The sequence below is a fragment of the Electrona antarctica genome (assembly GCF_951216825.1).
Source record: "Electrona antarctica genome assembly, chromosome: 1".
NCBI classification, from domain to species: domain Eukaryota; kingdom Metazoa; phylum Chordata; class Actinopteri; order Myctophiformes; family Myctophidae; genus Electrona; species Electrona antarctica.
Window position 1 is genome coordinate 35,079,638 of NC_136806.1, and position 26,837 is coordinate 35,106,474.

General features: G+C 43.3%; 1 protein-coding gene across 2 annotated transcripts in view; it reads right to left on the bottom strand.

The window, feature by feature from the left end:
• Positions 1–26,837, bottom strand: part of LOC306924373 (ecto-NOX disulfide-thiol exchanger 2-like) — a 180,954-nt gene that overhangs the window by 18,778 nt on the left and 135,339 nt on the right. For both annotated transcript variants that reach the window (XM_079502868.1, XM_079502867.1), the window contains 5 exons: positions 21,776–21,922; positions 15,228–15,434; positions 13,038–13,271; positions 11,766–11,978; positions 4,112–4,218 (listed from right to left, as the gene is read on the bottom strand). In XM_079502868.1, the coding sequence (XP_079358994.1) occupies positions 4,112–4,218; positions 11,766–11,978; positions 13,038–13,271; positions 15,228–15,434; positions 21,776–21,922 (908 nt within the window). The remainder of the gene's footprint in view (positions 1–4,111; positions 4,219–11,765; positions 11,979–13,037; positions 13,272–15,227; positions 15,435–21,775; positions 21,923–26,837) is intronic.

The following is a 26,837-nucleotide window of genomic DNA, read 5'->3' on the forward strand; positions in this document are numbered from 1 at the left end:
AAAAGCAGCCATAGCCACTTGCCTAAATGTGCCCAAAATGTGCTGACCTCATCACATTTGTCATGATGTCTATGGCCGTTGTTAGCCCAAGGAGTGTATTTTGTGCAAAACTGATGCTTGGAATGGATTCAGAATCATTAAAAACCCCTAGTTGTCACATGATACTTAAAGCAAAAGGAAAGTTTGAAATTGTTCGAAATTCTTGCCTGCCATAGGATGTTAATGGTAGGGTCACAAGAAACCCCTATAAAACAATTGCCCAATACTTTCAGCCGGTCAGCAAGTGGATTCATGAATGTATGTATATAGACAATATTTTAGGCCAATAAAAAAGACTACGCCGTAATTTCCGGACTATAAAGCGCACCTAAATATAAGCCACACCAGCTAAATTTAGGGAAAAAAACAAATGTGTACATATACAAGCCGCACTGGACTATAAGCCGCAGGTGTATTAATGACCGGCCATAGAGATAGATTTAGAAGGTCCCCTAGTGGCCGTTAGCTGTAAAAAGCCGCACTGTGCAGGGTTCAAAGCATGGGAAAAAAGTAGCGGCTTATAGTCCGGAAATTACGGTATATACCAAATTTCCCTTTAAAATTAAGGGTTGACCTACCTATATTCATATTCTGTTCTCTGATAAAGAAAAATGTCTACCATCATAGTTTTAGAGAAATAGATTCACTCAGAGGGCTTTTGGGGCCTGTTAATTAATTCTGTATGAACCAGTGGGAGTAGTTAAGGATGAGGTCAATAGTATTCACACACTAATTGTTGAACAGTCTCTATGTGTGTTTCTGTATGTGTGTTTCTATATGTGTGCATGTTTCTCTGTGTGTCTGTATGTGTGTGCATGTTTCTCTTTGTGTGTCTCTCTGTATGTGTGTGCATGTTTCTCTTTGTGTGTCTCTCTGTATGTGTGTGCATGTTTCTCTTTGTGTGTCTCTCTGTATGTGTGTGCATGTTTCTCTTTGTGTGTCTCTCTGTATGTGTGTGCATGTTTCTCTGTGTGTCTCTGTACGTGTGTGCATGTTTCTCCATGTGTCTCTGTATATGTGCATGTTTCTCCATGTGTGTCTCTATGTGTTCATGTTTCTCCATGTGTGCATGTTTCTCCATGTGTCTCTGTATGTGTGCATGTTTCTCTTTGTGTGACTCTGTATGTGTGCATGTTTCTCCATGTGTCTCTGTATGTGTGCATGTTTCTCTGTATGTGTGCATGTTTCTCCATGTGTCTCTGTATGTGTGCATGTTTCTCTGTATGTGTGCATGTTTCTCCATGTGTCTCTGTATGTGTGCATGTTTCTCCATGTGTGTCTCTGTATGTGTGCATGTTTCTCTATATTTGCATCTCTGTATGTATGTTTCTCCACATGTGTGTCCACTCCAGTGTACTGTGTGGATTACTTCTGTCTTACTCTGACAGCACACAGCAGGACCAGCTCAGCAGCAGTGAGACTGTCAAATACCAATCTTCTCTGCATCCATTCCTCCGCTCACTGACTGACTACAACCACTGCTGCTGCTGCACTGCAGCTGTGAGACCAGTAGGGGGCAGGGCTAAATGGGGTTGCCCTCAGTTTGGTAAAGTTTTCAAAGAATTTATATGCCTTTGCTGTGAATGAAATCATATCTTTTGGGGTCTGGAATGCAGTGCATTGCACCCTTGGTGAACGTTGGACATTATGCTAATAGGAATGTGTGCTAGAATGGCTGACTGAACCTACCGCTAGCCTCCAACTTCACCTACAGGAGGGATGTTTGGGCAACAGTAATGTCTGAGCCTTCCAGCTCTGCAGAACCAATGAAGCTAATGGAGCAAGAGAATGGAGGGTAGTCAACCACAGTGTGTGAGGAGACACATCACACATGGCAACACACAACACTGAGACATGACGCATGTGATGAACAGCAATACAAGCTCCACACCAACACATTGACAACATCTCCTAGGAAGATAAAAGGAGGAAAATATCCTAAACACAAACAAACTCACAACCATCTGTGTGTTGCCTCCATAAAACTCAGCCCCTGGCAAAGGTCAACAGGTAAGCTGCACGCGCGCACGCACGCACGCACGCACGCACGCACGCACGCACGCACGCACACACACACACACACACACACACACACACACACACACACACACACACACACACACACACACACACACACACACACACACACACACACACACACACACACACACACACACACACACACACACACACACACACACACACACACACACAATCGTGCACTTGGTGACAAGATTTAGATTTTTGGCATGGTGTTAGGTATGGGCATAAGGTTTTCAAAAACCACCGCAAACGAGTTGGGATCGCCCCCTAGTGGTCTGTTTGCAATGAGTCCAATATTAGATAAGTCGGTTGAAACCCCAAAAAATAACATTTTCAATGGATTCTGTTACTATTGGGTATGCTAAACAACATACAAAAACATTTAGGAAAATTATCAAAGTTCTGGAAAGGCATTGATTTCAAGATGGTGTCCACGATGGCTGCCGGGAGTAAAAAATCATTACAAATATGCACTTGGTGAGGTTTTCAAAAAACATCGTAAATGAGTTGGACTCGCCCCCTAGTGGTCAGAGGAATTGGCATCCAGGGAGTGTTGTGCACAGTTTGGCAGCAACCGGGCCAACGATGCCGGAGATTAGCTGGTCGCAAACAGCCGTCCGGACATACGGACATACGGACGGACGGGTGCAAAACATACTCTCTCCCCATGCCTGGTGAAGACAATAAATCAGACATGGTGGCAGCAGATGTCTGTCTGCCTCTCAGCTGGAGTTAGTCTTCTGTGTTCAGCCCTTCTTTTTCATCTGCGGGCCAAAGAACCACACTGAATAGTGAATAAACAACATGGCCGAGACCTGCTTGACGCTAAGCTGTCCCTGGGCAGCCATGATTACTTACCTATATGACCTCTGCTGACTCCTTCTCCAAGGAGCACATTTATGTTTAATTTAATTCTACACCGACAAACGATGGAAAATACCCAATGATTCCATGCTTCTCTTTCAGTTTAATAGGGAAATATAGATGTTATACTGTTACTTTCACCATTATAAGTCTTGTGTTTTCCCGGTAGAATGTCCAGGGACAGTCCCACTCTCAGCAGACCACACTTACCGAGAAGATCAAGATCAAACCAAGACCACTAGAATGATCACACTCCTGACATCCCTCATGATGCAACAAATCATCATGATTGACCAAGAAGGGAATGCGTGGTGAAGTGACGTCAGATTCTAAAATCAACGAGCCCCGCTCGTCTCGAGATGAACAACTTCAACTGAAACAAAAACATCATACGGATGGAGAAAGCAACACAATGTCTTCTAGTAATCACATAGATGTGAGCATCGTCAGTGAGAGGAGAAAGAGAAGAGAGGCGTCTGTATAGATTTACCTGTTCCTGGAGTCCCTCACAGAAGGAAAAATAACAAAACTCACCCAGCAGCTTGTATCCATTCCACAAGCAAGACAGGAGGTGTAGTGAGGAGAAATAAAGAGAGGGCCTGGTTCTATGTGGACCACAGTTAACATCTGGACTTGGAAGGTGTGGAGTATACCTAAGTAACTTAACGCTTACTGTAAACCAAGGAGCCTACTAGCTTCATGGCTAGTATCTATCTACTACTATGCACATTAGGTCGTCATTTAGCCTTTTGCTATTAAATTGTAGTTTAAACTTAAGTGGCCTGACTCAAGAGTCAAGACCTTGATAGTGTCCCCCCAAAAAACAATGTTGTGTCATTGTAAACACTGCATCGTTGCATAGTTTGCATTGTTGCTCTTTCATTATTGTTTAAGCAACTTATTAACACAAATTCTATGTTTTACATCTTTGAGGCCAACACTAATAATGACACTTTTGCCAAACTTGCCATGTCATTTTGTAGACCCAGACTTTGTCATCCTCATTGATTTTAATCCTAATGTTAATTACCCTTTAAATAATTAAAATCAAAGGATGTATGAGGACAGTAGAAGGGAGATGAGCGATCAAGAGTTTAAAATGGTACAGCATCTAATGAACCACATTGACAAGAGAAACATCACAATAGAAGCAGAGAGTACCAACCTCGGCTTGCTTGCGCCACATGTCCAGGTTCTTGCGCTGCGCTTTGGAGAAATGGTCCCATGCCTTTTGTTTGGAAGCAGCTTGGAATACAGACACAATCTGTTCAACTGTGGCAGGATGCAGGGAAGGACAGAGAGACCATCCAGAAAGACAGAGAGAGACAGAGAGAGAGGGTGGGAAGGAGTCAGCTAGGGACGTATTGAACTCTGTGTGTTTGCGTGCGTGTGAGTGTGTGTGTGTGTGTGTGTGTGTGTGAGCATGTGGAGTAGATTTTAAATACCGCAAAGCAGTCTCATTTAGTGGGGGTTGGCAAAAACTAGATAGAAAATCGAATCGCAAAGTTCAGTATTGATTTTTATTTATTGATTTGTCATTTATTTTTTCATGTCAGAAAGACTGACTGACGTAATTTGGCTCCATTGAAGTGTATGATTGAACTTTTCATGGTCTTCTATATTGTTTAGAATTGTTTTAAAATGTAACTTCTAGTGTGATTGAACTTTTCATGGCCTTCCATATTGTTTAGAATTGTTTTGAAATGTAACTTCTAGTATGATTGAACTTTTCATGGTCTTCTATATTGTCTAGAATTGTTCTAGTTCTAGTATAATAAAAGGAAAATCGCAATAAATCGCAATAAATCGCAATATCAAATTGAATCCCAATATAATTAAGAATCACAATACAAATCGAATTGGCACCCTAGGTATCAATACCGTATCGAATCGGGAGGTAAGTGAATCGTCCCACCCTTATCATTTTAGTGTACTTGTTGAATAGTTATGATAAAACTGTCAGGGAGTTTGGAAGTCCCTCCCTGTTTATGGACATGAGGTGATACAGTACAAGGTTCCCCATGCATGAGAGGGGTGAGCCAAGTTTCCTGGACTTCTAAAGGAAACCCAGAGGCAGAATGAACACATACTCTGGATTCAGTGTTTGGTCAGACCACAATGACCTCTGCGTAAGAACTGGATGAAGACAGACTCTGACAGTACGGTGTGGGTTTTACATCCAATGTTCAACAATCTTAAAATTGATGACGATATTCTAACTTTCACAGCTAAAGCCGTATTCCTATTTAGACTCGACCTCTCTCTTGATTTCTTAAAAATTTTACACCTCAGTTTATATCACGACCATAAACATGATTCCTTTGTCGTGTAGTCTTAATTGCTTCTATGTTTACATGGGGCTTCATACAGCAATGCATGAATGTATGAACATTACATTAGTTATGCCTTCCACGTTCAAAAACACAACACTGAATGTGCCGCGTTTTAAAATGTTACAGCAAATAGAATTGTATATACTGTATGTAAATGTAGATTGCTTGTGTGTATAATTCACAGTTATGTGGTAGGTGACCAGTTTGCAGGTGGAGGGAAAGGTCGTCAAGACAATGGCACGGTACCATTCTGTCACTCAATGGCATTTGGAGGAGGTGCTGTTAACGTATCGTATCCGTATGCTTAACAGAACACGGTATCTATGACTTTTGCCTCGATTGCTCATTTGTTTACGGTATTTATTAATTTGACCGTTTTTGTGTATGTGAAGTGTGAACATAAATAAAAGTAATAAAATGTGTGGATGTATGTGTGCGAGATTGCTTGCATCTTACTTACCATCTGATGCCAAGGCATCATCTTATGATGACTGGTCGTCACTCAGTTCCCATAGAGATTCCTATACTTATATGAGTCATACTTAAACACATTTATCTACACAAAGAACCAATGAATGTGCATCGCCGCTAAAAAGGTAATTTCACTTGCAACCTGGAGATGGAGATTTCAGCATCTTGGCCACACACTACCTTACCTACTGACCAACTTAGTGTCATCTTGGCCACACACTACCTTACCTACTGACCAACTTAGTGTCATCTTGGCCACACACTACCTTACCTACTGACCAACTTAGTGTCATCTTGGCCACACACTACCTTACCTACTGACCAACTTAGTGTCGTCCCAGACAACATTTCCATATTGTAGCATAAACAAGGATTCTTTTTCATTGTAAGCATCTCACGGCAGGGTCAACGATTGTCTATGACGGAGCTCTAGCAGTGTAACTGTAGAGTATATACCTACATGTAAAAATAAAGGGAGATCATTGAACAAATGTATCTACAAGTTTCCTAGTGAGCTTACTGGGGAAACGAGCGTGTGCATCTGAAGTGATCCCGTGGTCTCTAGTGTTTTATTCTGTAATTCCCATTTGTTGTTTTTGGCTGACACTTGCCCCTAACTGTGTAGCCTATCCCCCGTGTTTTCATTATTAGTCTTGCTGCCATGACACCTGGATCTCCGACACCTGATGCTTGTTAAGCAACTTCAGGGCTTAATAATAACACATTGATCGTTCATTTGAAACAGCTGTGTGGAGGGAGGTCTCTAAACATGAAGGTTAAGTCAAAATCCTGCTCACATAACTACACTTCCAAATAATTGCAGCTGCACAACTACAGAAGCGTCCTCCTGCAACACGAACACAGTCGAACAACCCGCTGTCTGCATGACAGCGCTCATGTTTTCATAGAGAACTCATGTCTTGTTACTGTCATCTTCACAACCACCAATCGCGGAAGGTAACGGCAAACTAATATGGCCCATTTTTTGTCTCTGTCAGCTTGTTTTGCCACATTATTATTGGCCGACACGGTCCAATCAAATAAATTGAATGACTCCTGGATAAGGCAAATATGGTGCAGTGTGCAAGGATTCAGCCTAGACATGCAGCTCCCCAGCTATTGATTTGACATTGGTTTAATGGGGTTTGTTCAAGTATGAGTACTTCTGTTTCAGTGAACAGCCGTTTTCACATTCATACCCTTTCACACACATCCATGCTCTTTCACACGCATTCATACCCTTGGACAGCTGGAGGCTGCTCAAACCTCTATCTTGTCTTCTACTGTTGGCCACTGAGAGGCTCTGCTGCAGCAGTGATTTAAGTACTTGGATAAAGGCAAAAGGGCATGTTGTCGTTAGCGGCTAAAGGCTAGTATGTGGATAATTACGTGGACATACTAAAGAAAGATGCAGGGTTGGAAAGTACTGCAGAGCTAGCCACATGCATAGAGAATTGAGATGCCACTGGAGGGCTCATCCGAGGACAACCTAGAGAGATTTACTTGCCTAGCCTGTACTCTCAGGGCTGATCTGGGGAGCTGTGTATCCTGTGAACTCTGTGTGTGTGTGTGTGTGTGTGTGTGTGCGTGTGTGTGTGTGTGTGTGTGTGTGTGTGTGTGTGTGTGTGTGTTGGGGGGGGGACTTTGCTTCACTGAGCATTGAGACAGCTGGTGTCTATTCTCTGGTATTAGGGGCAGATACAGAGGATAATAGAGAGAGAGAGAGAGAGAGAGAGAGCCCTTTGTATCCCGGAGGGTCTCGCGTACACAGGGGACCATCAGAGCTTTGGCCTTGGCCTAGATGTGTGTGTATGTGTTTGTTGAGTGCTGGAAGTGAACAGTACATGAATGGATCAATAGTGCCTTCCTAGAATCCTTTAATTTGACAGAGTAGATCGATGGGGAAGACGGAAGAGAAGAGAGGGTGCAAGGTTGTGGACAGGCTCAGGACTGTGTGTGTGTGTGTGTGTGTGTGTGTTCATTTGGATGGCAGTAGAACATGTCATTATTAAACAGTGTCATGAACCCAAGTAGCATAAGGCAGCTGGTCTACAAGGACAGGTTAACTGTTTGTACGGATACATTTAATTAATTCTGTTCAGTGATCAATGGCGTTTCACGTGATCTCATGACGATTAAAGCTAGGTCACGGTTCAGGTTAGTTGAACTGGTGACAGGCAGGCTGCTAGGAAGGTCACAGTTCAGGTTAGTTAAACTGGTGACAGGCAGGCTGCTAGGAAGGTCACAGTTCAGGTTAGTTAAACTGGTGACAGGCAGGCTGCTAGGAAGGTCACAGTTCAGGTTAGTTGAACTGGTGACAGGCAGGCTGCTAGGAAGGTCACAGTTCAGGTTAGTTAAACTGGTGACAGGCAGGCTGCTAGGAAGGTCACAGTTCAGGTTAGTTGAACTGGTGACAGGCAGGCTGCTAGGAAGGTCACAGTTCAGGTTAGTTGAACTGGTGACAGGCAGGCTGCTAGGAAGGTCACGGTTTAGGTTAGTTGAACTGGTGACAGGCAGGCTGCTAGGAAGGTCACAGTTCAGGTTAGTTGAACTGGTGACAGGCAGGCTGCTAGGAAGGACGTGCGGATTTGAGCGTCCGAGGCTGCATCCCAAGTCTCTTGCCTCTCACTTGGATATGACATACCAGTTCAAGCCGGTCTGCCAAGTGTCTTATTCCTGCTCTTTTTTTTTACTCTATAATTTTTATCCCACGATTTTGCAACCCATTCTTTTCACCCAGTGTCAATTATCTAATGTAATCCTGGGTGCTACACTTCCTCTGCCAACCTGGGGGGGCAGCGGACTGACCTCATGCTTCCTTCTATGCACGAGTAGTCCGACCAGTTCCTTTCCCCTCCATCAGGTGCCCCGGCTGGCCATGGGGAGGTAGTTTAGAGACCAGGATTACTGCATGTTTTTTGTGAGGGTATACCTACCCTAGGGGACACGAGGAGAACATGCAAAATCCCCACAGAAAGGCCCTTTCGCCAACCCTGCCTCGGGTATGGGCACTGAGGAGAGAACACGCCTCCAGCGTCCACGGCTTCCCCAGCGGGAATCGAACCCAGGACCTTCTAGCTGTGAGGTGACAGCACTACCGACTGTGCCACCGTGCCCCTCTTCTTCCTGCTCCAAGGAGCGAGGAGTGTGGATTAGGAGGCATCTCTGAGGAGCCATGAGCGAGGAAACATGAAGGTATCCTTCTGGGAAGACTTTTCAAGCTGAACAGCATGATGTTAATGGTGCCGCTTTCATAGCTGGCATTGGCAATGTTGTTATGCACGTGTGTGTGTGTGTGTGTGTGTGTGTGTGTGTGTGTGTGTGTGTGTGTGTGTGTGTGTGTGTGTGTGTGTGTGTGTGTGTGTGTGTGTGTGTGCATCCCTCGTGCGTATCACGCGAGGGATGCAAATGTGAAACAGTACTGCGGCGTGGCATTAGACTGTGGCAAAACTAAAGACTGTTCTTTCATTGCTGTAGGCGAGCAGGATTGTTGTGTCTAAATGGAGCCATGAAGGTCTCTGCTGTGTTGTCATCAGAAATGGACTTCACTTCATTTCCACATCCTTGGTGGGAGGGATTAAGAGACGTAAGGAAAAGATGAAAGGAAGTAAGGGAAAACAAGGTTTTCATTTAGAGACATGGACTGCAGCCCATGGGTGTCAAGCTGGGGGGACGAGACAAGAGACAATTCGATAGGGATGGAACTTTGATCCCAGGTGCACCATGGGAAGTCTTGTGACAGGAGCCCTTGAATTTCCATGTTCAAATTAGTATGAACCGAGAGGATGTCAAACATTAGTATGAACCGAGAGGATGCCAAACTCATGAATAGAAATAAGTGTTTGTATGGATTACTAAAATGAAGGATGGCTATTAGAGAAACACGCGCGTGCGTGCACGCACACACACACACACACACACACACACACACACACACACACACACACACACACACACACACACACACACACACACACACACACACACACACACACACACACACACACACACACACACACACACACACACACACACACACCCGATGAGGGCCATTCAATTCACTAATGTTATTAAAGCTGCATCATCGATTTTGACTTTACTTTTCCATGACCTTTCATAGCACTGGACTGGTGTGTCAATAAACCGAAGAGCACAGGGTCTCCGGTCCAGCATCGTTAAATGTCTTGGGGGAGATGGAAAATAAAGCAGGCAGTGAATCCTTAGAGATGGTCCTCACACTGGAAAACAAACCTTTCACCGAGGCCAGTGCCAGCTGAACACGGACAGAATTCAAAATGGGTGTGCTGACAATGACATTAACTTACCTTTATTGCACTTCCACAGAACAAAGAAATAAATATCCAAATTCCCTTAAGGTTAACAAAACAACAGCCTTATGACTTCAACTCAATCCAATATTGTTGCCACGTCGATATCTAATGGCCAAACGGTGACTATCAAGAAAAGCCCTAAAGACGATAGCATAGCTATTTATGCGTGTGTAACCCATTTAGACTGGAGGACGATTCTACAAATGTCTTGTCAGTAGTTCTCAAACATTTTCATGTCAAGGACCCCGACGCCCATCTGAAAATATGTTGTTCCAGGGACCTTCCAGAAGCAAAGTTACAAATGTTCGTTCTGAAAGAATATATTCAAAGGTTTGATCTACAAGCTCGTAGCGCGGCACAGTGCCACGCTATGAGCTTGTAGATCTGCTATTTTTCAATAGCTAAAGTATAACATAATGCTTAAAACACCAAAAGGGGTTCCTGCCCAGAATGGGTTTTTGTGTTCATTATTTCCACACCGAGTAGTGGTATGCCATTATTTGTCCCCTATTGTGTACTATTGTGTGTGTGACAATGCATCCAACTGTAGTTTAAAACATATTCCACATTCCGGACAGAGCAGTCTACATCAGAACATACTGTATCTTGGCTTTGTGTTTGGCCTGTGTCCATATATTGTAGTGCCATCTACGTGTACAAACTCTTGTATGTGACAGAGACAAACGGCCATAGTAAACTCTGAGCCAGTGTCACAGCCTCCACAATAAACAGTGCATTATGTACATACTGAAATCCATTGGCAGTCTCATTTCCTGCTGGGCTGGTGCTAGTGCCGGTTCAAAGTTGGTTCAACTTGTGAACCTAAAGGGCCTTTCAAACGGGAAGCGAGGAACGCAGGCGTTGTTGCCTGGATCAATGACAGGTCTGCTCCAGGTCGGCTCAAGAGGGGCGCAACAACGCAAGCGTAAAACAAAAAAAAGCTAAACAGTATCCACGTCTGGTGAGTCGCGGGTGTGAGCACGCGCGCAACAAATTCACAGGACCGTGCTCGCGTAAATACGCTTGCGCTGTCGCATCGTGACTGCTCCCCAGTGCTCCACGGAAAAACGCAGGTCTCATTGAAAATGAACTATAGGCGCGTTATAGTGCTTCACGTTTGAAAGACCCTTTATAAGCAGATTGGTTGGTAGAGACATGCTCTCACTGCAGCTTATAGTTATAGAATTATTACTTCACCAGTAAGAACAAAACTACTTCACCAGAACAATGTTGCTGTAACTAAGATTCACAAAAAAGAAAAGGGGGAAAAAATACATGAACAGATGATCCACTGCAATGCAACGTTCACGAGAGGCCACTTCCTGGTTTAGCACAGAAAAGATGCTTCATGTTTTGTCGATATGAATGGCTCACGAGACACTGTGGAGATAACAACTGCACAGAGCCTTGATTTTTCATGTATTGGCCAATTCATTTAGAACGAGTATGTGGATAGTCACTTAGCAAATGTGCAGAATATCTAAAGGTTGAAAAAGGTTATTTGGGACGGTGCTGTTGGGCACTACATTAGTTGAGTTGAACCAGTTTTTCTGGCCAAGAGCCAGATCCTTTGCTGTTGAATGCTAAGAACTGGATCGAGATTAGCACAGGCACTGAACCAGCCCTAAAAATAGCTTGGTGGTAAAGGGGCAAGTGTGTGGTGTTGTTTAGTTTATCCACTCACACTGAGCCAGTATCCCGGACAGGGCATTCTTCAGCTTCTCTTTGGCTTCCTCCATCTCCTTCTCATGCTGAGTCTTCTCACCCATCAGCCGGCGGATGTGGCTGTTGGAGGACTGGATCATGGAGTAGAAGTTGTTGGCGTTCCGGCGGTTCACCTCGCCTCTCTCCATCCAGGTCAACAGCACCCGCACCGCCTCATGAAATGTACCGTCATCTGACCAGAGAGGAGAGGAAGATTAAATTGTATTTAAGACAGAAAAGACGCACGACGATGCTTGCACACACCAAAGTCCTTGTAGTGATGCCGGTCCACGGGAGAGCAAAACATAATAGAAAGCTTGAAGGAACAAGAAAATGATAGCCAAAGTGCCAATACTATATTTCGGACGCACTGTACAAGAAATCGACAGAAAAGCCAACTAATAATAGCCCTCCATAGTAAGTTACTGTGTGCAGTTTGTTAATGAGTGAGGTGTGCTGGTGCATCATTAAATGGAAGCATTAACAAGTGTTTTGTGGCTCCAGAGCTTGAAAAATGAATATTTGGATATCCTGTCCTCATTTGTCATGTCCCTGCACTTCGATACTTAACTACAGTTTGCTCTAGGACATACAAATCTGTCACTTTGTACTGTACAATCCATCTCACAAACTCGAGCAAAAGGTTTGGGAACCACTGGTTTACAGCAAAACAGCCATGATCTCATTTCACCACTCAGTTCTCTGACATTATGGCCAGCGAGTGAGTCATTCAAAGTCAAGTCAGTCAAAAGTGACTCATGCAGACGACAGAGAGACAGGTTGTCTCCGCCATTTTCTCAGGAGTCAATTTTAGGTAATACAGTACCTGTAAGTGTCATCTCATTAGAGAAACAAGTTTAAATGCAGCCAGAAGCTGAGCAAAGAATCTGTGAGAGGAGGAGGAGAGGGGGTGGGTGCAAGAGAAAAGGAAGATGGATACAAGGGCAAGAGAAAGCACACAGCAGGAGACAGTAGGTGAGGACTCGAGGAGAGGAGAGAAAGCACACAGCAGGAGACAGTAGGTGAGGACTCGAGGAGAGGAGAGATGGAGAACTCCTGTTCAGCAGCCTTTCCTTTAAAGCCTCTTGACAAACAGCTTTGTTGAGCGTAAAGGAAACAAGTACTGTTTAAAAAGTAGAAGTTGTTCATCATCACTGTTCTCCACAATGCCTGGGCTCTGTGGCTGCTTCACCTCCACAGGCACAGAACACAGACACATAGGAGTGGGTAGCTTGAAGACCTGCTAAGATACCTTTGATCTTGTCTCCCAGCTGGCTACATTCATGATCAGAGTAGTGGGTGATGGTTGGTGGGGAGGGCGGGCGGAAGCGGTCCTCCTCTATCATGCGTCGGTGTCTCTCCTCTCTGGCCAGAGCGCGCTGATTACACTCCCACTCATACAGGTCATCTCTGGCCTGAGCAAAGTCCACGTGGAGGCGACCAGAGTCCTTCTTGTCCGAGCTGGAGCCTATACGGATGCGGTAGCCTGCAGAGGAGAGACAAGAGGTTAAAAAGAGACAATGTAGAAACACTGGAAGACGAATGAGCCATCAGTGACATATGGGGACCGACATCAATTTCTATCTCATCTTTGTTTTGACAGACACTTAAACAAGCTTTTCTTCAGGGTTCAATTGATCTGCCCGTCTCCCTATAATTGTAGCTGTGTTAGTTTAATACGTTCATTGCATGTCTAGGGAGGCTGAGGAATGCTAATTATTACTCTAGTGGACATGCCACTGGTACCTCCCTCACTCCCCCTACTAAAGGCTGTTTGTGGATTTGAAGTGCAATCAAGCTAATTTAGTTAATTGATGGTTTAAATCCTCAGTGTCTGCGGAAGCTTCACTGTATGTTTGCTTTGCTCATCATAATGTCTCGGAACTCCTGAGACACACAATGACGTGCGTGTCGCACGCACACACACGTGCGCACGCACGCACACACACAGAAGGCGTAGAATAGTACAGTAGTGTTCATTTCAGTACTGCCTGGAGTTTATGCTTGAGGAGATCTCAGTCCGTTCTGGGATGTACAGTGTGTGTGTGTGTGCGTGCGTGCTTGCGTGCGTGCGTGCGAGAGAGAATTGTTGATGGAGAAACTTCAACACAACTCTGGCTAAGTCCTGTGGCACTGTAGAGAAGAGGCGAACCAAATACGCAACGACGCATGGAATAGCACACACACGTTAAAATAAAGCAGAGCGTTATTATTGGAGCAACTGTTTTTTGAAGCAGGGACGTAAGGGCCAATATTTGCATCGAGGAGATATTTAGGACCCTGGAGGCTGCTGGGAAATGGAGGTAAGACAGCATCAGCTGGTGTCACGTGACTACCTTCTCTCCACATTCATGTCCTCTGTTGTCTGGGTCTCTGATTGGGAGTAGTGGGAGCCACAATGTACTAAAACATAATTAGTGGCTTAATGGACCTAAATAACAGCTGAGGCAATCTGCTCCTATTTGAGATTTAGATCAGCACCAAAGCCCAGAGGAACAATAATATCCACAGTCGAGATCTGTGGAATGACATCGTATCCCTTTGAGTGCTCATGGCCAAGCCGAAAAGCAAGCCTGGGATCTGAGGGGTCTGACATGTGTATATGTGTTCATTCACAGTAGGGCTGAAAGATTGAGAAAATATCTAATTACGATTTGTCTGACCCATATTTCGCGTGCGATTTGATTTGCGATAATTTTAATTAAGTCAATCTTCAGTTAAATGTTTACTATTTAAAAAGCAATGGAACATTACCAACTATGTATGCAACACTAAAGTTAGATCACTGTTTGGTTAAAAGTTAAAACCTCTGTTTTCGGTCCAGTTCTGTTCTTTTCATTTAGCTTATTAGCAATAAAAAAAATCACACGTGACACTTGTGTGAAGTGAGGGGTGCTATTATCATCATACATCACATTGCGTGCTCAGCCAATCAGCTGAGCACATTCTGTGCTCACACAAACACACAAAGCTGTGCATAGGAAGCACATTCCGGGGTGACTGCTCATACACTCAAACACACAAAACTGTGCGGGCTAGCGCCCCTCAAAAAGTATTAATTTTCAGGTACATTCTATTCTTTCATTATTTTCAAGGAAATGCACGCTGTCTTCACTTACAGCAAAGTATTTAATTCTGATTAAGTTGAACTGACCTTCATCAGGTATAGATTTGAAAGCCAATACAAATCTGTGCTGGGCCATGGCTATTTGTGGCAATGCTTTCACCCCCTACTGTTCAATGTAGAAGAATGTGGTTGGAATACCATTGGGCGATTTCAAAAATAATTTTACACACATGGTGCAACCGTGTTATGCAATTCGCAAAACTGTAAAACTGTGGTAGAAGGAGGAATAATAGATTACTCCAAAACCTCTTCCAACAAAAGGATGGTATTGTATCCCTCCAAATGGAACGTGTGGATGCATATGAAATGTCTCACCGGACAGGTAGAGAGCCCTGTCCACGGTGCACTCCTCTGCAAAGCGGATGTGACAGAAGTTCTTCTTGCTCTTGCGGATGACGATGATTTCTCCACACTGTCCAAACACCTCCACGATCAGCTGTTCTGTGGAGTTCTCTGGCAGGCCGCCCACAAACACCGTCTTACAGCCTGGTGGGCGATCTCTGAAACCAGGAGCTGGAAGGTCTGTTGAACACAAGAGAGCCAGGACAACACAGGACACACTGTTATGCGTTGGACCTACAGTAAGATCATGGGATACTACTATGGCTGGGCAGTGGGCAGGTGGCAGTGTAGGCTACATGAGAGAAACATACACCCAACCTTTTATCTACAACAAATATTTCGGAAATACGTACAGTTATGCATGGCTGTCTGAGGACACTAAACCACCTGAAAATGTATGTTGTTGGCCATCAGCGACATCCAACGCTCTGTGGAGAGCGTATGGGCTGAAACTGTGGTCGAAAACGCACATTCAATGACAGCGTAGTGCAATATGTAAGTAAAAGAGAAACTCTTCTGCAGTGATGATTCAAGATTCTTTATTAGGAAAAAGACCCCTTGAGATGTACCATCTCGTTATCGAGGGGCTCCCAAGTTCCAACACAGATACATGTCAATCATTATTGTAAATGTAAGAAATAGACAAAACAAATTACATACCACATACATAGACAAGACATAACACTAAACATTGCAAACCTTGAAAACCTCACAGCCTCACAGCATAGAATCCAATCATATAACACATTTTAAAATACTAGGTTCAGTGGACTGTGAATGCCAAAGTAGGACTAGGACGTGATCATACTGTGTCAGCAAGAACAGTTAACAGACAACTAGAGTGGGATGCTACTCTAGGATAGCACGTTTGCAGTGTGCATAAACCCCTTATTACAAAGAAAAATGCTTATTAGAGAGTTCAGACTCAAAGGTGCAAACACCATAGGCACTGACTACAGATACCTAAGAGGACTGAGGTTGTATTTAAACAGACTGTCCTCAGGACACCCTGCATTCCCATGGTACAGAGTTATGGGGTGGAACAATGTGGACACACAGAGTTCCTGGCTGGAAGCCAGTCTGCAGAAATAGATGTGTCCCTGAGGACTGCTGTCTCTGTGGCCATTCACTGCCACTGGTCTGCTACACAAACCCATCCATCACCTAGAACCGACTAAACACCTTTTTACAATCCCTGACCTGCTAGAACCAGGACTCCCTGACCCTGTGAATGCCAAGATCACAGTCACACAGTACTACAACACAACACCGTTCCAAGTGAAACCGCAGCATGTGACTGAACACAAAAAAGGACTGCAACTATACCATGCACAGTGTGTGTGTGTGTGTGTGTGTGTGTGTGTGTGTGTGTGTGTGTGTGTGCGTGCGTGTATTTGCATGTGCGATAGTATCACACCCTCATGGGTTCTATTTATTGATTCCCGTCAGACAGTTTGTCTTAAAACAGACAGAAGTATGGGAAGAAGCCAGACAAACGCATACGTCATAACATAAGTTTAAAAGAGTACCAGGGTTCCCAGAGGCGAAGGACTCCTCAAACAAATCAACCAACAGAAGAGAACAGAGACAAAGCAAATGAGACGGAAAGAAAAATGTAAAAGGAGACACACACACACACACACACACACACACACACACACACACACACACACACACACACACACACACACACACACACACACACACACACACACACACACAGATTAAGATTAACACTGACATTTGAGAGAGAGAGAGAGAGAGAGAGAGAGAGAGAGAGAGAGAGAGAGAGAGAGAGAGAGAGAGCGCGCTGACAGCAGGTTGCTGTTGAGTTAAAGGTCAATGAGAAGGGATGCTGTGTGTCATGCTAGAGGGTCGACTCCACCACTGCTGGTGATGGATGGCATATGCAACCTGCTACTGTACATAAGAGCTGCTCCATTTACCTATGGTACACATACTGTAGGCTGAAGGGGGCGGCGGTGGCTCAGGGGTAGAGTGGCCGGATGGCAACCACAAGGTCGCCAGCTCGAACCCGGGCTCCCCCAGAGTTAGTGTCAAAGTGTCCTTGAGAAAGACACTGAATTGCTCCTGATGTGCTGGTTGGTGCCTTGCATGGTTTCCGCCGCCATCAGTGTATGAATGTGTGTGTGAATGGGTGAATGTAATGTAAATCTATGTAAAGTGTCTTGGATAAAGGTGCTATATAAATGCACCATTTACCATTTACATTTATAGGCTGAGTGCTTGAGTCTGGAGATGACAAGATGTCCAGTTACAGTATATGACAAAAACACAAAAGAAAAACATTTTTCTTGTGACACAACAGGCACAGTGTACAGGCTCATCCTGCTGAAACTTTTATAGCTTCTTACTAAAAGGTTAATACCATTGACCGCCAACAAGCACACAACATGTGCTGTTGGGGTGCTGTTGTGATGTTAACAACAGATACTGAATCAATACTTCTAAAAGACAAGCTAGACTTGTATTATTTTAACAACCACACCATTTGTCAGTGGCATAAATATTGATGGGGGCCCATGAAGGAAGAAGAAGGAAAAAAAAGGCAAGGCGACTGTGAAAAGTTGACTCGGTTTATAAACAGCTTCAAGTCCTACTACTTTATAAACAGCTTCAAGTCCGTACTACTTTATAAACAGCTTCAAGTCCGTACTACTTTATAAACAGCTTCAAGTCCGTACTACTTTATAAACAGCTTCAAGTCCTACTACTTTATAAACAGCTTCAAGTCCGTACTACTTTATAAACAGCTTCAAGTCCTACTACTTTATAAACAGCTTCAAGTCCGTACTACTTTATAAACAGCTTCAAGTCCGTTGTTTATAAACGGCTTCAAGTCCGTACTACTTTATAAACAGCTTCAAGTCCTACTACTTTATAAACAGCTTCTAGTCCGTACTACTTTATAAACAGCTTCAAGTCCGTACTACTTTATAAACAGCTTCAAGTCCGTACTACTTTATAAACAGCTTCAAGTCCGTACTACTTTATAAACAGCTTCAAGTCCGTTGTTTATAAACGGCTTCAAGTCCGTACTACTTTATAAACAGCTTCAAGTCCGTACTACTTTATAAACAGCTTCAAGTCCGTTGTTTATAAACGGCTTCAAGTCCTACTACTTTATAAACAGCTTCAAGTCCGTACTACTTTATAAACAGCTTCAAGTCCGTACTACTTTATAAACAGCTTCAAGTCCGTACTACTTTATAAACAGCTTCAAGTCCGTACTACTTTATAAACAGCTTCAAGTCCGTACTACTTTATAAACAGCTTCAAGTCCGTACTACTTTATAAACAGCTTCAAGTCCGTACTACTTTGACTCGGTTTATAAACAGCTTCAAGTCCGTACTACTTTGACTCGGTTTATAAACAGCTTCAAGTCCGTACTACTTTGACTCGGTTTATAAACAGCTTCAAGTCCGTACTACTTTGACTCGGTTTATAAACAGCTTCAAGTCCGTACTACTTTGACTCGGTTTATAAACAGCTTCAAGTCCGTACTACTTTGACTCGGTTTATAAACAGCTTCAAGTCCGTACTACTTTGACTCGGTTTATAAACAGCTTCAAGTCCGTTGTTTATAAACAGCTTCAAGTCCGTACTACTTTATAAACAGCTTCAAGTCCGTACTACTTTATAAACAGCTTCAAGTCCGTACTACTTTATAAACAGCTTCAAGTCCGTTGTTTATAAACGGCTTCAAGTCCTACTACTTTATAAACAGCTTCAAGTCCGTACTACTTTATAAACAGCTTCAAGTCCGTACTACTTTATAAACAGCTTCAAGTCCGTACTACTTTATAAACAGCTTCAAGTCCGTACTACTTTATAAACAGCTTCAAGTCCGTACTACTTTATAAACAGCTTCAAGTCCGTACTACTTTATAAACAACTTCAAGTCCGTACTACTTTGACTCGGTTTATAAACAGCTTCAAGTCCGTACTACTTTGACTCTGTTTATAAACAGCTTCAAGTCCGTACTACTTTGACTCGGTTTATAAACAGCTTCAAGTCCGTACTACTTTGACTCGGTTTATAAACAGCTTCAAGTCCGTACTACTTTGACTCGGTTTATAAACAGCTTCAAGTCCGTACTACTTTCGTGTTGCACAACAGTGACATCACTGACGAGCCCATGGTATCTTTACCGTAGCCTTAGTTTCAACGTGTGTTCATGATCTGCGAGCAGCAGTGCAACAAAGCTCAGCTGTAGCCTGGTTTGTCACGTTCGCACTAATGAAACACTAGCCGGGTATATTACTTCATGTCAACATTCAAGTACAATTATCAGAAGATGGGCCTGGGCCGTGGCTCAGCGGTACAGGCACCTTGGCTGGTAATCCAGTCTGGCAGTGTGCCGCGGGTTCGACTCCCGATCCCGACGGCCTTTACTGCATGTCTTCCCCCCCATCTATCTCCCCATTTCCTGTCAGCCTACTGTCTGTCCCTCCATAAAAAATATAAAATAAAGGCGAAAGCCACAAAAAGAAAATTATCAGAAGATGTAAACCAGGTAAAGTAATCCGTCTGCCGTCCCTCTGCAAGTTTAACTTAAGTTTTTTTCCACCTGTCCAAAGTAATTTCTGATAGCCTGCAGCCCTGCACTCCTACAGACATAATAACTTATTTTTAATCATCCTATCCTTGTTGATATAATGCCATTTAGATCAATGATATAACATTATGTTGTGATATAACATATCCCCCCCCCCCAATATTAATGTTATGTTATTATATATAATAACATATTTGCACCGGGGCCTATCATATCACCATGATGTTATGCCACTGCCATTTGTAGAACAGAAAAGACACTGGCTGCAGTCACGAAAGTAGCCAAGCATTATATTAGCTGTAGCTGCCGAGTCAAAGATGCAATAATACATATGATACATTTAATCTTAGACTAATACCCAGGCTATTTAAAAGGGCTGGAAGCATTTTTTCCTCTAATGGTAGAAAAGTGCTTGCTCCATTCTCTACACTGTGGGGGCCAAAGGCACCGGCAGACAGCAATCTCTTTTGGTGTAATTGTGTGAAGCAGCGCAGTGCCTGCACAAATACCTTCTTGACTTTCATGAGGAGAATATAAGTGCAGTTTTGCTCTGAAGTCTGGCTTTGCATCCTGCTCATCTCCAAGACACAGAGGTTTGGGTAAAAGAAGTAATAATAAGGCAATAATAAGATGTGCCTCTAGGGGTAGATCTTTTATGATTCAAGATTTGAGATAGTGGTGAGGAAAGTTTAAAATAATAACGGTTTGAGAAGCAAATAAATTGTCATGTGCTTTTAGACATTAAGGTGATGGACTAGCTCTGGTCCATACTCCATAGCTCTAATCTGGTCCATACTCCATAGCTCTAATCTGGTCCAGACTCCATAGCTCTAATGCCTTTGCATTAGAGCTATGTTACTCTTCTCTTCCTGCGCTCGCATGAAATGCAGACCAGCCTCTCGTCTGTAGCGAAAATAAAAAGAACATTTTCACTACTCACCAATACAAAGGCGGCTTGTGTGATTAGAAAGCCTACTTTCCTTACGCACTCTGAGCCCCCCACCACACCTAGAAAATGCACTTTTTGGCCAGAAAAGTGATTATTTTTCACTGGAAGAAAAATACATTTAGTTACTCCACTTTTAGTTACTCTACCGATATTGCCAAGAGAAAACCCCATAGACAAGAGTTTTCCGGTGAAAAGAAAATCCCTTTCTGGCAAAAAAGTGCATTTTATACATGTGGTGGGGGCTCAGAGTGCGTCCAGTAAGGAAAGTAGGCTTTCTTTTTTTCTTTTTATATATATTTATTTTATTTGGAAAAAGCAGTGCAGTACAGAAAGCATTTCTCTTAGATATAAGACAAGGACATAAGTGCATTTCCCATTTATTTATTTTTTTGGAAAGTAGGCTTTCTAATAACACAAGCCAACTTTGCATTGGTGAGTAGTGAAAACGTTATTTTTGTTTTCGCTACAGACGAGAGGCTGGTCTGCATTTCATGCGAGTGCAGGAAGAGAAGAGTAGTATAATGCAATGCAAAGGCATTAGAGTTATGGACCAGAGCTAGTGATGGACCTGGGCCCTGCAGGGAGGTAGGACAGCCCAGGAGGTAAGTAGGGAGATGTAGGGGTCATCACCATGCCGGCTTGTGGTGGACATTTTGGTCAAAATTCCATTTTTGCCACATACATACAAAATGAGTGGACAATAATATCAGAAACACAAAGAGCTAGTCCTGAATCAATGACCATAACAGAAGAAAGTTCAGAGTTAAGGGGGTCCTTGAAAATAAAACATTTGAGAACCACTAGAGAGATTCATATTTGAGGAAAACCTGGAGACTTGACATTCAGTACTTTAACACATCATAATCAGTGTTGTGTCTAACAGAGGTCAAGCTTCGAGTTACAGACAACCTGCCCGCCCATCCACCCCCACCCTCTGTTGTGTTCTGTGGAGAAGGTTCAGAGGAACAGCCTTATAATCATGCAGACTTACTGGGGTTCGATGGGAAGAGGGTGCAGCTCTGGCAGTGGATGATCTCCTTGATCATTGGTACATCCTGGTGCCAGGGTGTGCCGGGCATGCCGGGAATCATGGGATTCATGGGGGGCATGCCATTCATCAGGATGTTGGGGTCAAATTCTGGAAGGGGGCAAAAAAAAGAGAAAAAAACATTAATGAGAATTCAAAGTAGCAGCTGTAACTTACAGTTAAACCCGCATTGCATTATACTGTATGTCAACACCAGTGACACACAAGCAACCCAGAAACAACTGAATACACAGCCTCTCATGAATAAATCATCCGCCAAACAGCATGCCTATTTAACGAGCTTTAACTTCCTCCTGCAGTTTGAAAGTTGATCTTAACACAACGGATGCGACAGCATAAAAATATAGGCACTAGACTGCCAGCAGATATGGCAGATTTTAGTCTGAAAAGCCCCGCCTCCCCCTCGCGCTGGTCATGCTAAAGTCTCTCTAGAAGCGGTAATATTCCAAACGAGAGGCATACTGAAGTCAGAAATGAAGACAGAACATTGCCCATTGGTCAAAACCATGGAGAGTTCCCTAGATTAGGAGATACAAGCCATTATTTTAGAGCTACAAACAAGGAAGTGAACGGCAGTGAATCAACAAGGAGTACATTACATAAGGAGAGGCAGTTCGGCAGTCTGCGGTTAGTTCTGCGTCCAGCAGGTGGCAGTATATGAGTTAATGTCAATAAAAAAAGACCAAAGGATGCCTAGCACCCTATGATTTGGATATAAAAGACGTGTATACACGTCCTTAGCAAAAATTGTGTTAACAATGCTGTTGGAAGCCCAAAATGAAAACGTACATGATGCAGAGGTTTTATTGACAACCACTCATTTAGACTGCAGGCTGGAAAAGCACAGTACGTATTTTACCTGTTGAACCTGTGCCAGTGAAATAAATGGCGGTGACATAATTGATACAACATTGTGGAAATAGTATATGGTGATACATACTAAGCTGTGTCAAAGTTTTTTTGTGAGACTAAAGTAGGTGATAAGAAAGACCCTTGTTGCCAGGGCGATGGAAGATTTCTCCCTGTCTGCTGAGATGAAGGACAGGGACATAGATTGGAGAGACAAGGAGAAGAGGAAACAAGTTGGATCCGAGGGGAGCTGCAGTGAACCCTCCTGAATGCCAATCACTTTGCACAGAACATGTGTGAGGTCACCTGTGTGTGTGTGTGTGTGTGTGTGTGTGTGTGTGTGTGTGTGTGTGTGTGTGTGCGTGCGTGCGTGCGTGCGCACACTTTGGAAAGAAAAAGTATGATGACACATAAAGTTTTTTTGTTAATTCATCTATTGAAGTTCACTGAGGGACACAAAATTAATATGGATATTGGGATCTCATCTCAGCCTTCATGTGGTCAGCGATCTATGACATATCTATGACCCCTAAATAGAAACCTAAATTTGGTCACGGTTTCAGTCCAATCAGAGCCCAAGAAATTCAACGGAAAAAGGGAGTTTGAATCTCAAAAGGGGGAAGTGCACCGGATTGTCTGGTTGAGTCATTATTATTATTAGGAAATTATTAGTAGTCATATGGACGATTGGTTGAGAAACAGTGGGATGTATATACATGAGATGCATAGAAAGTGTTACAAAAGCACTAAAATCTTAGCCCATAACCCCACCCAACACGACAGTGGTCCCCAGGTTGATTCTAAGTCAGGGTGGTGGTCCCTCGTTCACAATAAGTTGAAAACCCCTGCCACCCCAGTGGAAAATATCCACTCACATAGAATTCTTCTTGGAAATTCATATTACATCTGATATCAGGCCTGTATTTTATTGTACCGGGGGGTACAATACAATTCTAACGTTTTGAAGGGAAAAAGATTTGGTTGCATCAGGGCATGGCTGGTGCAATTTCACTGCAGCACTGCTCATACTCACCCTGGTGTGTCATCTGAATGTGCGTGCGTGCGTGCGTGCGTGCGTGCGTGCGTGCGTGCGTGCGTGCGTGCGTGCGTGCGTGCGTGCGTGCGTGCGTGCGTGCGTGCGTGCGGATGTGACCTGCATGAATGTGTGACATACAGTGCATCTACTGTATACTGTTATGTATATATTATGTGTGTGTACTCATGCATGTGTGTTTATCCTCTAAGAGCTGGAGGCCATGTAGCAGAGCTGTACGTAATGACAAAGATGATTTACTTCTTCACAAGGACGCTGGTCTGTACATTCAGCGACGGAGCCTCAATGGAAGAAGCCATGTATTATCCCCAGCAGCAGTGGTGGTCGTGAACTACCTTTTTTTCACTGATGATAACTACATAAATACTAAATAAAAACTAAGCTGTGATGACTAGGACTATACTGTATATATTGACAATCTGTCAACAAATAAAAACTGTACTAAAATGTTAGGGAGGAGCTCTACAAGGTCTCAAAGTGTCACGATACGACACGCTGTGAGCTTATAGAGATACGGACACCAGCCAGGTTGACAGAGGTTAATGGGAACCAGCTCGCTGCGTGTCGTACTGTAAGTAAACAATAGTTTGGGTATTAGAGAAGTAAACAGAGATGTTTTCAAGTCAAGAGGTGAGAACGAGAATCTCCTCAGAGACGCAGAGAGATCATGAAGGACCCGCTTCAGAAAAACACATCAAAAGTGAAGCTGTCCACCCACACAAGACAACATAACACAACCCTGACCCGTCTCCTCTTCCTCCTCCTACAGGAAGCAAAAAGTCCCAGAACACCGTCTTCAAAAGCAGTGGTGGACAAAGTACTACATTTACTACATTTTACTTAAGTAAATGTATTAATACTACAATGTAGAAACACTCCGTTACAAGTAAAAGTCCGGTAGTCAAAATGTACTTGAGTAAAAGTACAAAATTATTGGCATCAAAATATACTCAAAGTACCAATAGTAAAAGTACACATTATGCAGAATGTCCCGTTTGCTTAAATGCTTAAAAAAGAAAAAGACAGTGGTTAATGTATGTTTTGTAATAATAATCCAAATATACTAAGTAACTAGTAACAAAAGTTTTCAAATAATTGTAGTGGAGTAGAAGTTAAAGTATTGGCCAATTGTATAACTATTTATATATATTTTTTTACGTATTTGACAAGTAAGTAAAAGTATTGAACATTGGAAATACTTTTTTACACCAAAGTACCTCAACATTGTACTTAAGTAAAGTACTTGAGTAAATGCACTTAGTTACTTTCCACCACTGTTCAAAGTGGTTCCTCCGATAATGATGTAGACGTGCTAGCATCATCTCACGTGCATTTTGACACTTTCTCAGGCTTTCTCTTCTCTACTACACTGGCCAATCTGTTTCTTGGAGGTTTGTTCAAGGCAATTACATTCGGAGCTGCACATCAATCAAAGGCAGGCATGTCCACACACAGATGCCAGAGAACCCGTCCAATTGCCCTTTTTTATGTCTACATAATTTATCACATTTATTTATTTCTTGCCAAACCAAACTGCAACTCTCTGCCATTGGTGTAGTCTACTGTATGTCTCTAGTTCTCAAAGCAGGGTTCCCCAGCTAAATGAATGACAGCTGTCTGTAACTCTGTAAGGCCTCACTCAGACCCAACCTGCATTGCTGTATGCTTGTTGGATGAATGTTGTGTAGTGTCATGGCCGCCCCAATGCATTTCCAATGGAAGTCACATGGTTTGTAGTCCACATTTTGGACTACAAGCTGGCTTTCGGCTGTGTATCGACTGCGCCCCTCCCCCTCATACAACACAAATGTTGTGTCAAACCATGTGACTCCCATTGGAAATGCATTGGGGCGGCCATGACACTACACAACATTCATCCAACAAGCATACAGCAATGCAGTAAAGGTCTGAGTGAGGCCTAACTCTGAGACCCCCTTTCCACCGGTTGGTTCCATTTCAGTTATTTTTGGTTCTTAGTCAATGAGCCATAGCTCCAAAATTGGTGGGAAAAACTAGACCTATATTAAATTGTTTACAGGATAAATACAAGTAAATTAATACATGATAACCCTTCCACAGTAGTAGCTTTTTCATATTTTTGATTATTTTGCATATTTCCCTACATAATGCCTCATTTGCAGAAATGTAAAATTTGTAATACAATAAATCATTGTTTTTGTGTAAATAATCAACGGGGGAAGTTTCATGGTGATAATAACAATCTGATATAGTTATGGTTTTGCCCACTCAATTCATAATTAGCGTTCCAATTTTGGAGCTCTGGCTCATGGACTAAGAACCAAAAAGAACTGAACCAGTTCCCATTGGGAACCAACTGGTGGAAAAGGGGCCTGAGAGTCTACAACCAAATATACCCTTACATTTGGTACACTCTCAAGAGTTATGGCAGGGGTGGGCAACTTTGATGATGGAGAGGGCCACTATATTTCCACACTCACTCCAGAGGGCCACTATATTTCCACACTCACTCCAGAGGGCCACTATATTTCCACACTCACTCCAGAGGGCCACTATATTTCCACACTCACTCCAGAGGGCCACTATATTTCCACACTCACTCCAGAGGGCCACTATATTTCCACACTCACTCCAGAGGGCCACTATATTTCCACACTCACTCCAGAGGGCCACTATATTTCCACACTCACTCCAGAGGGCCACTATATTTCCACACTCACTCCAGAGGGCCACTATATTTCCACACTCACTCCAGAGGGCCACTATATTTCCACACTCACTCCAGAGGGCCACTATATTTCCACACTCACTCCAGAGGGCCACTATATTTCCACACTCACTCCAGAGGGCCACTATATTTCCACACTCACTCCAGAGGGCCACTATATTTCCACACTCACTCCAGAGGGCCACTATATTTCCACACTCACTCCAGAGGGCCACTATATTTCCACACTCACTCCAGAGGGCCACTATATTTCCACACTCACTCCAGAGGGCCACTATATTTCCACACTCACTCCAGAGGGCCACTATATTTCCACACTCACTCCAGAGGGCCACTATATTTCCACACTCACTCCAGAGGGCCACTATATTTCCACACTCACTCCAGAGGGCCAC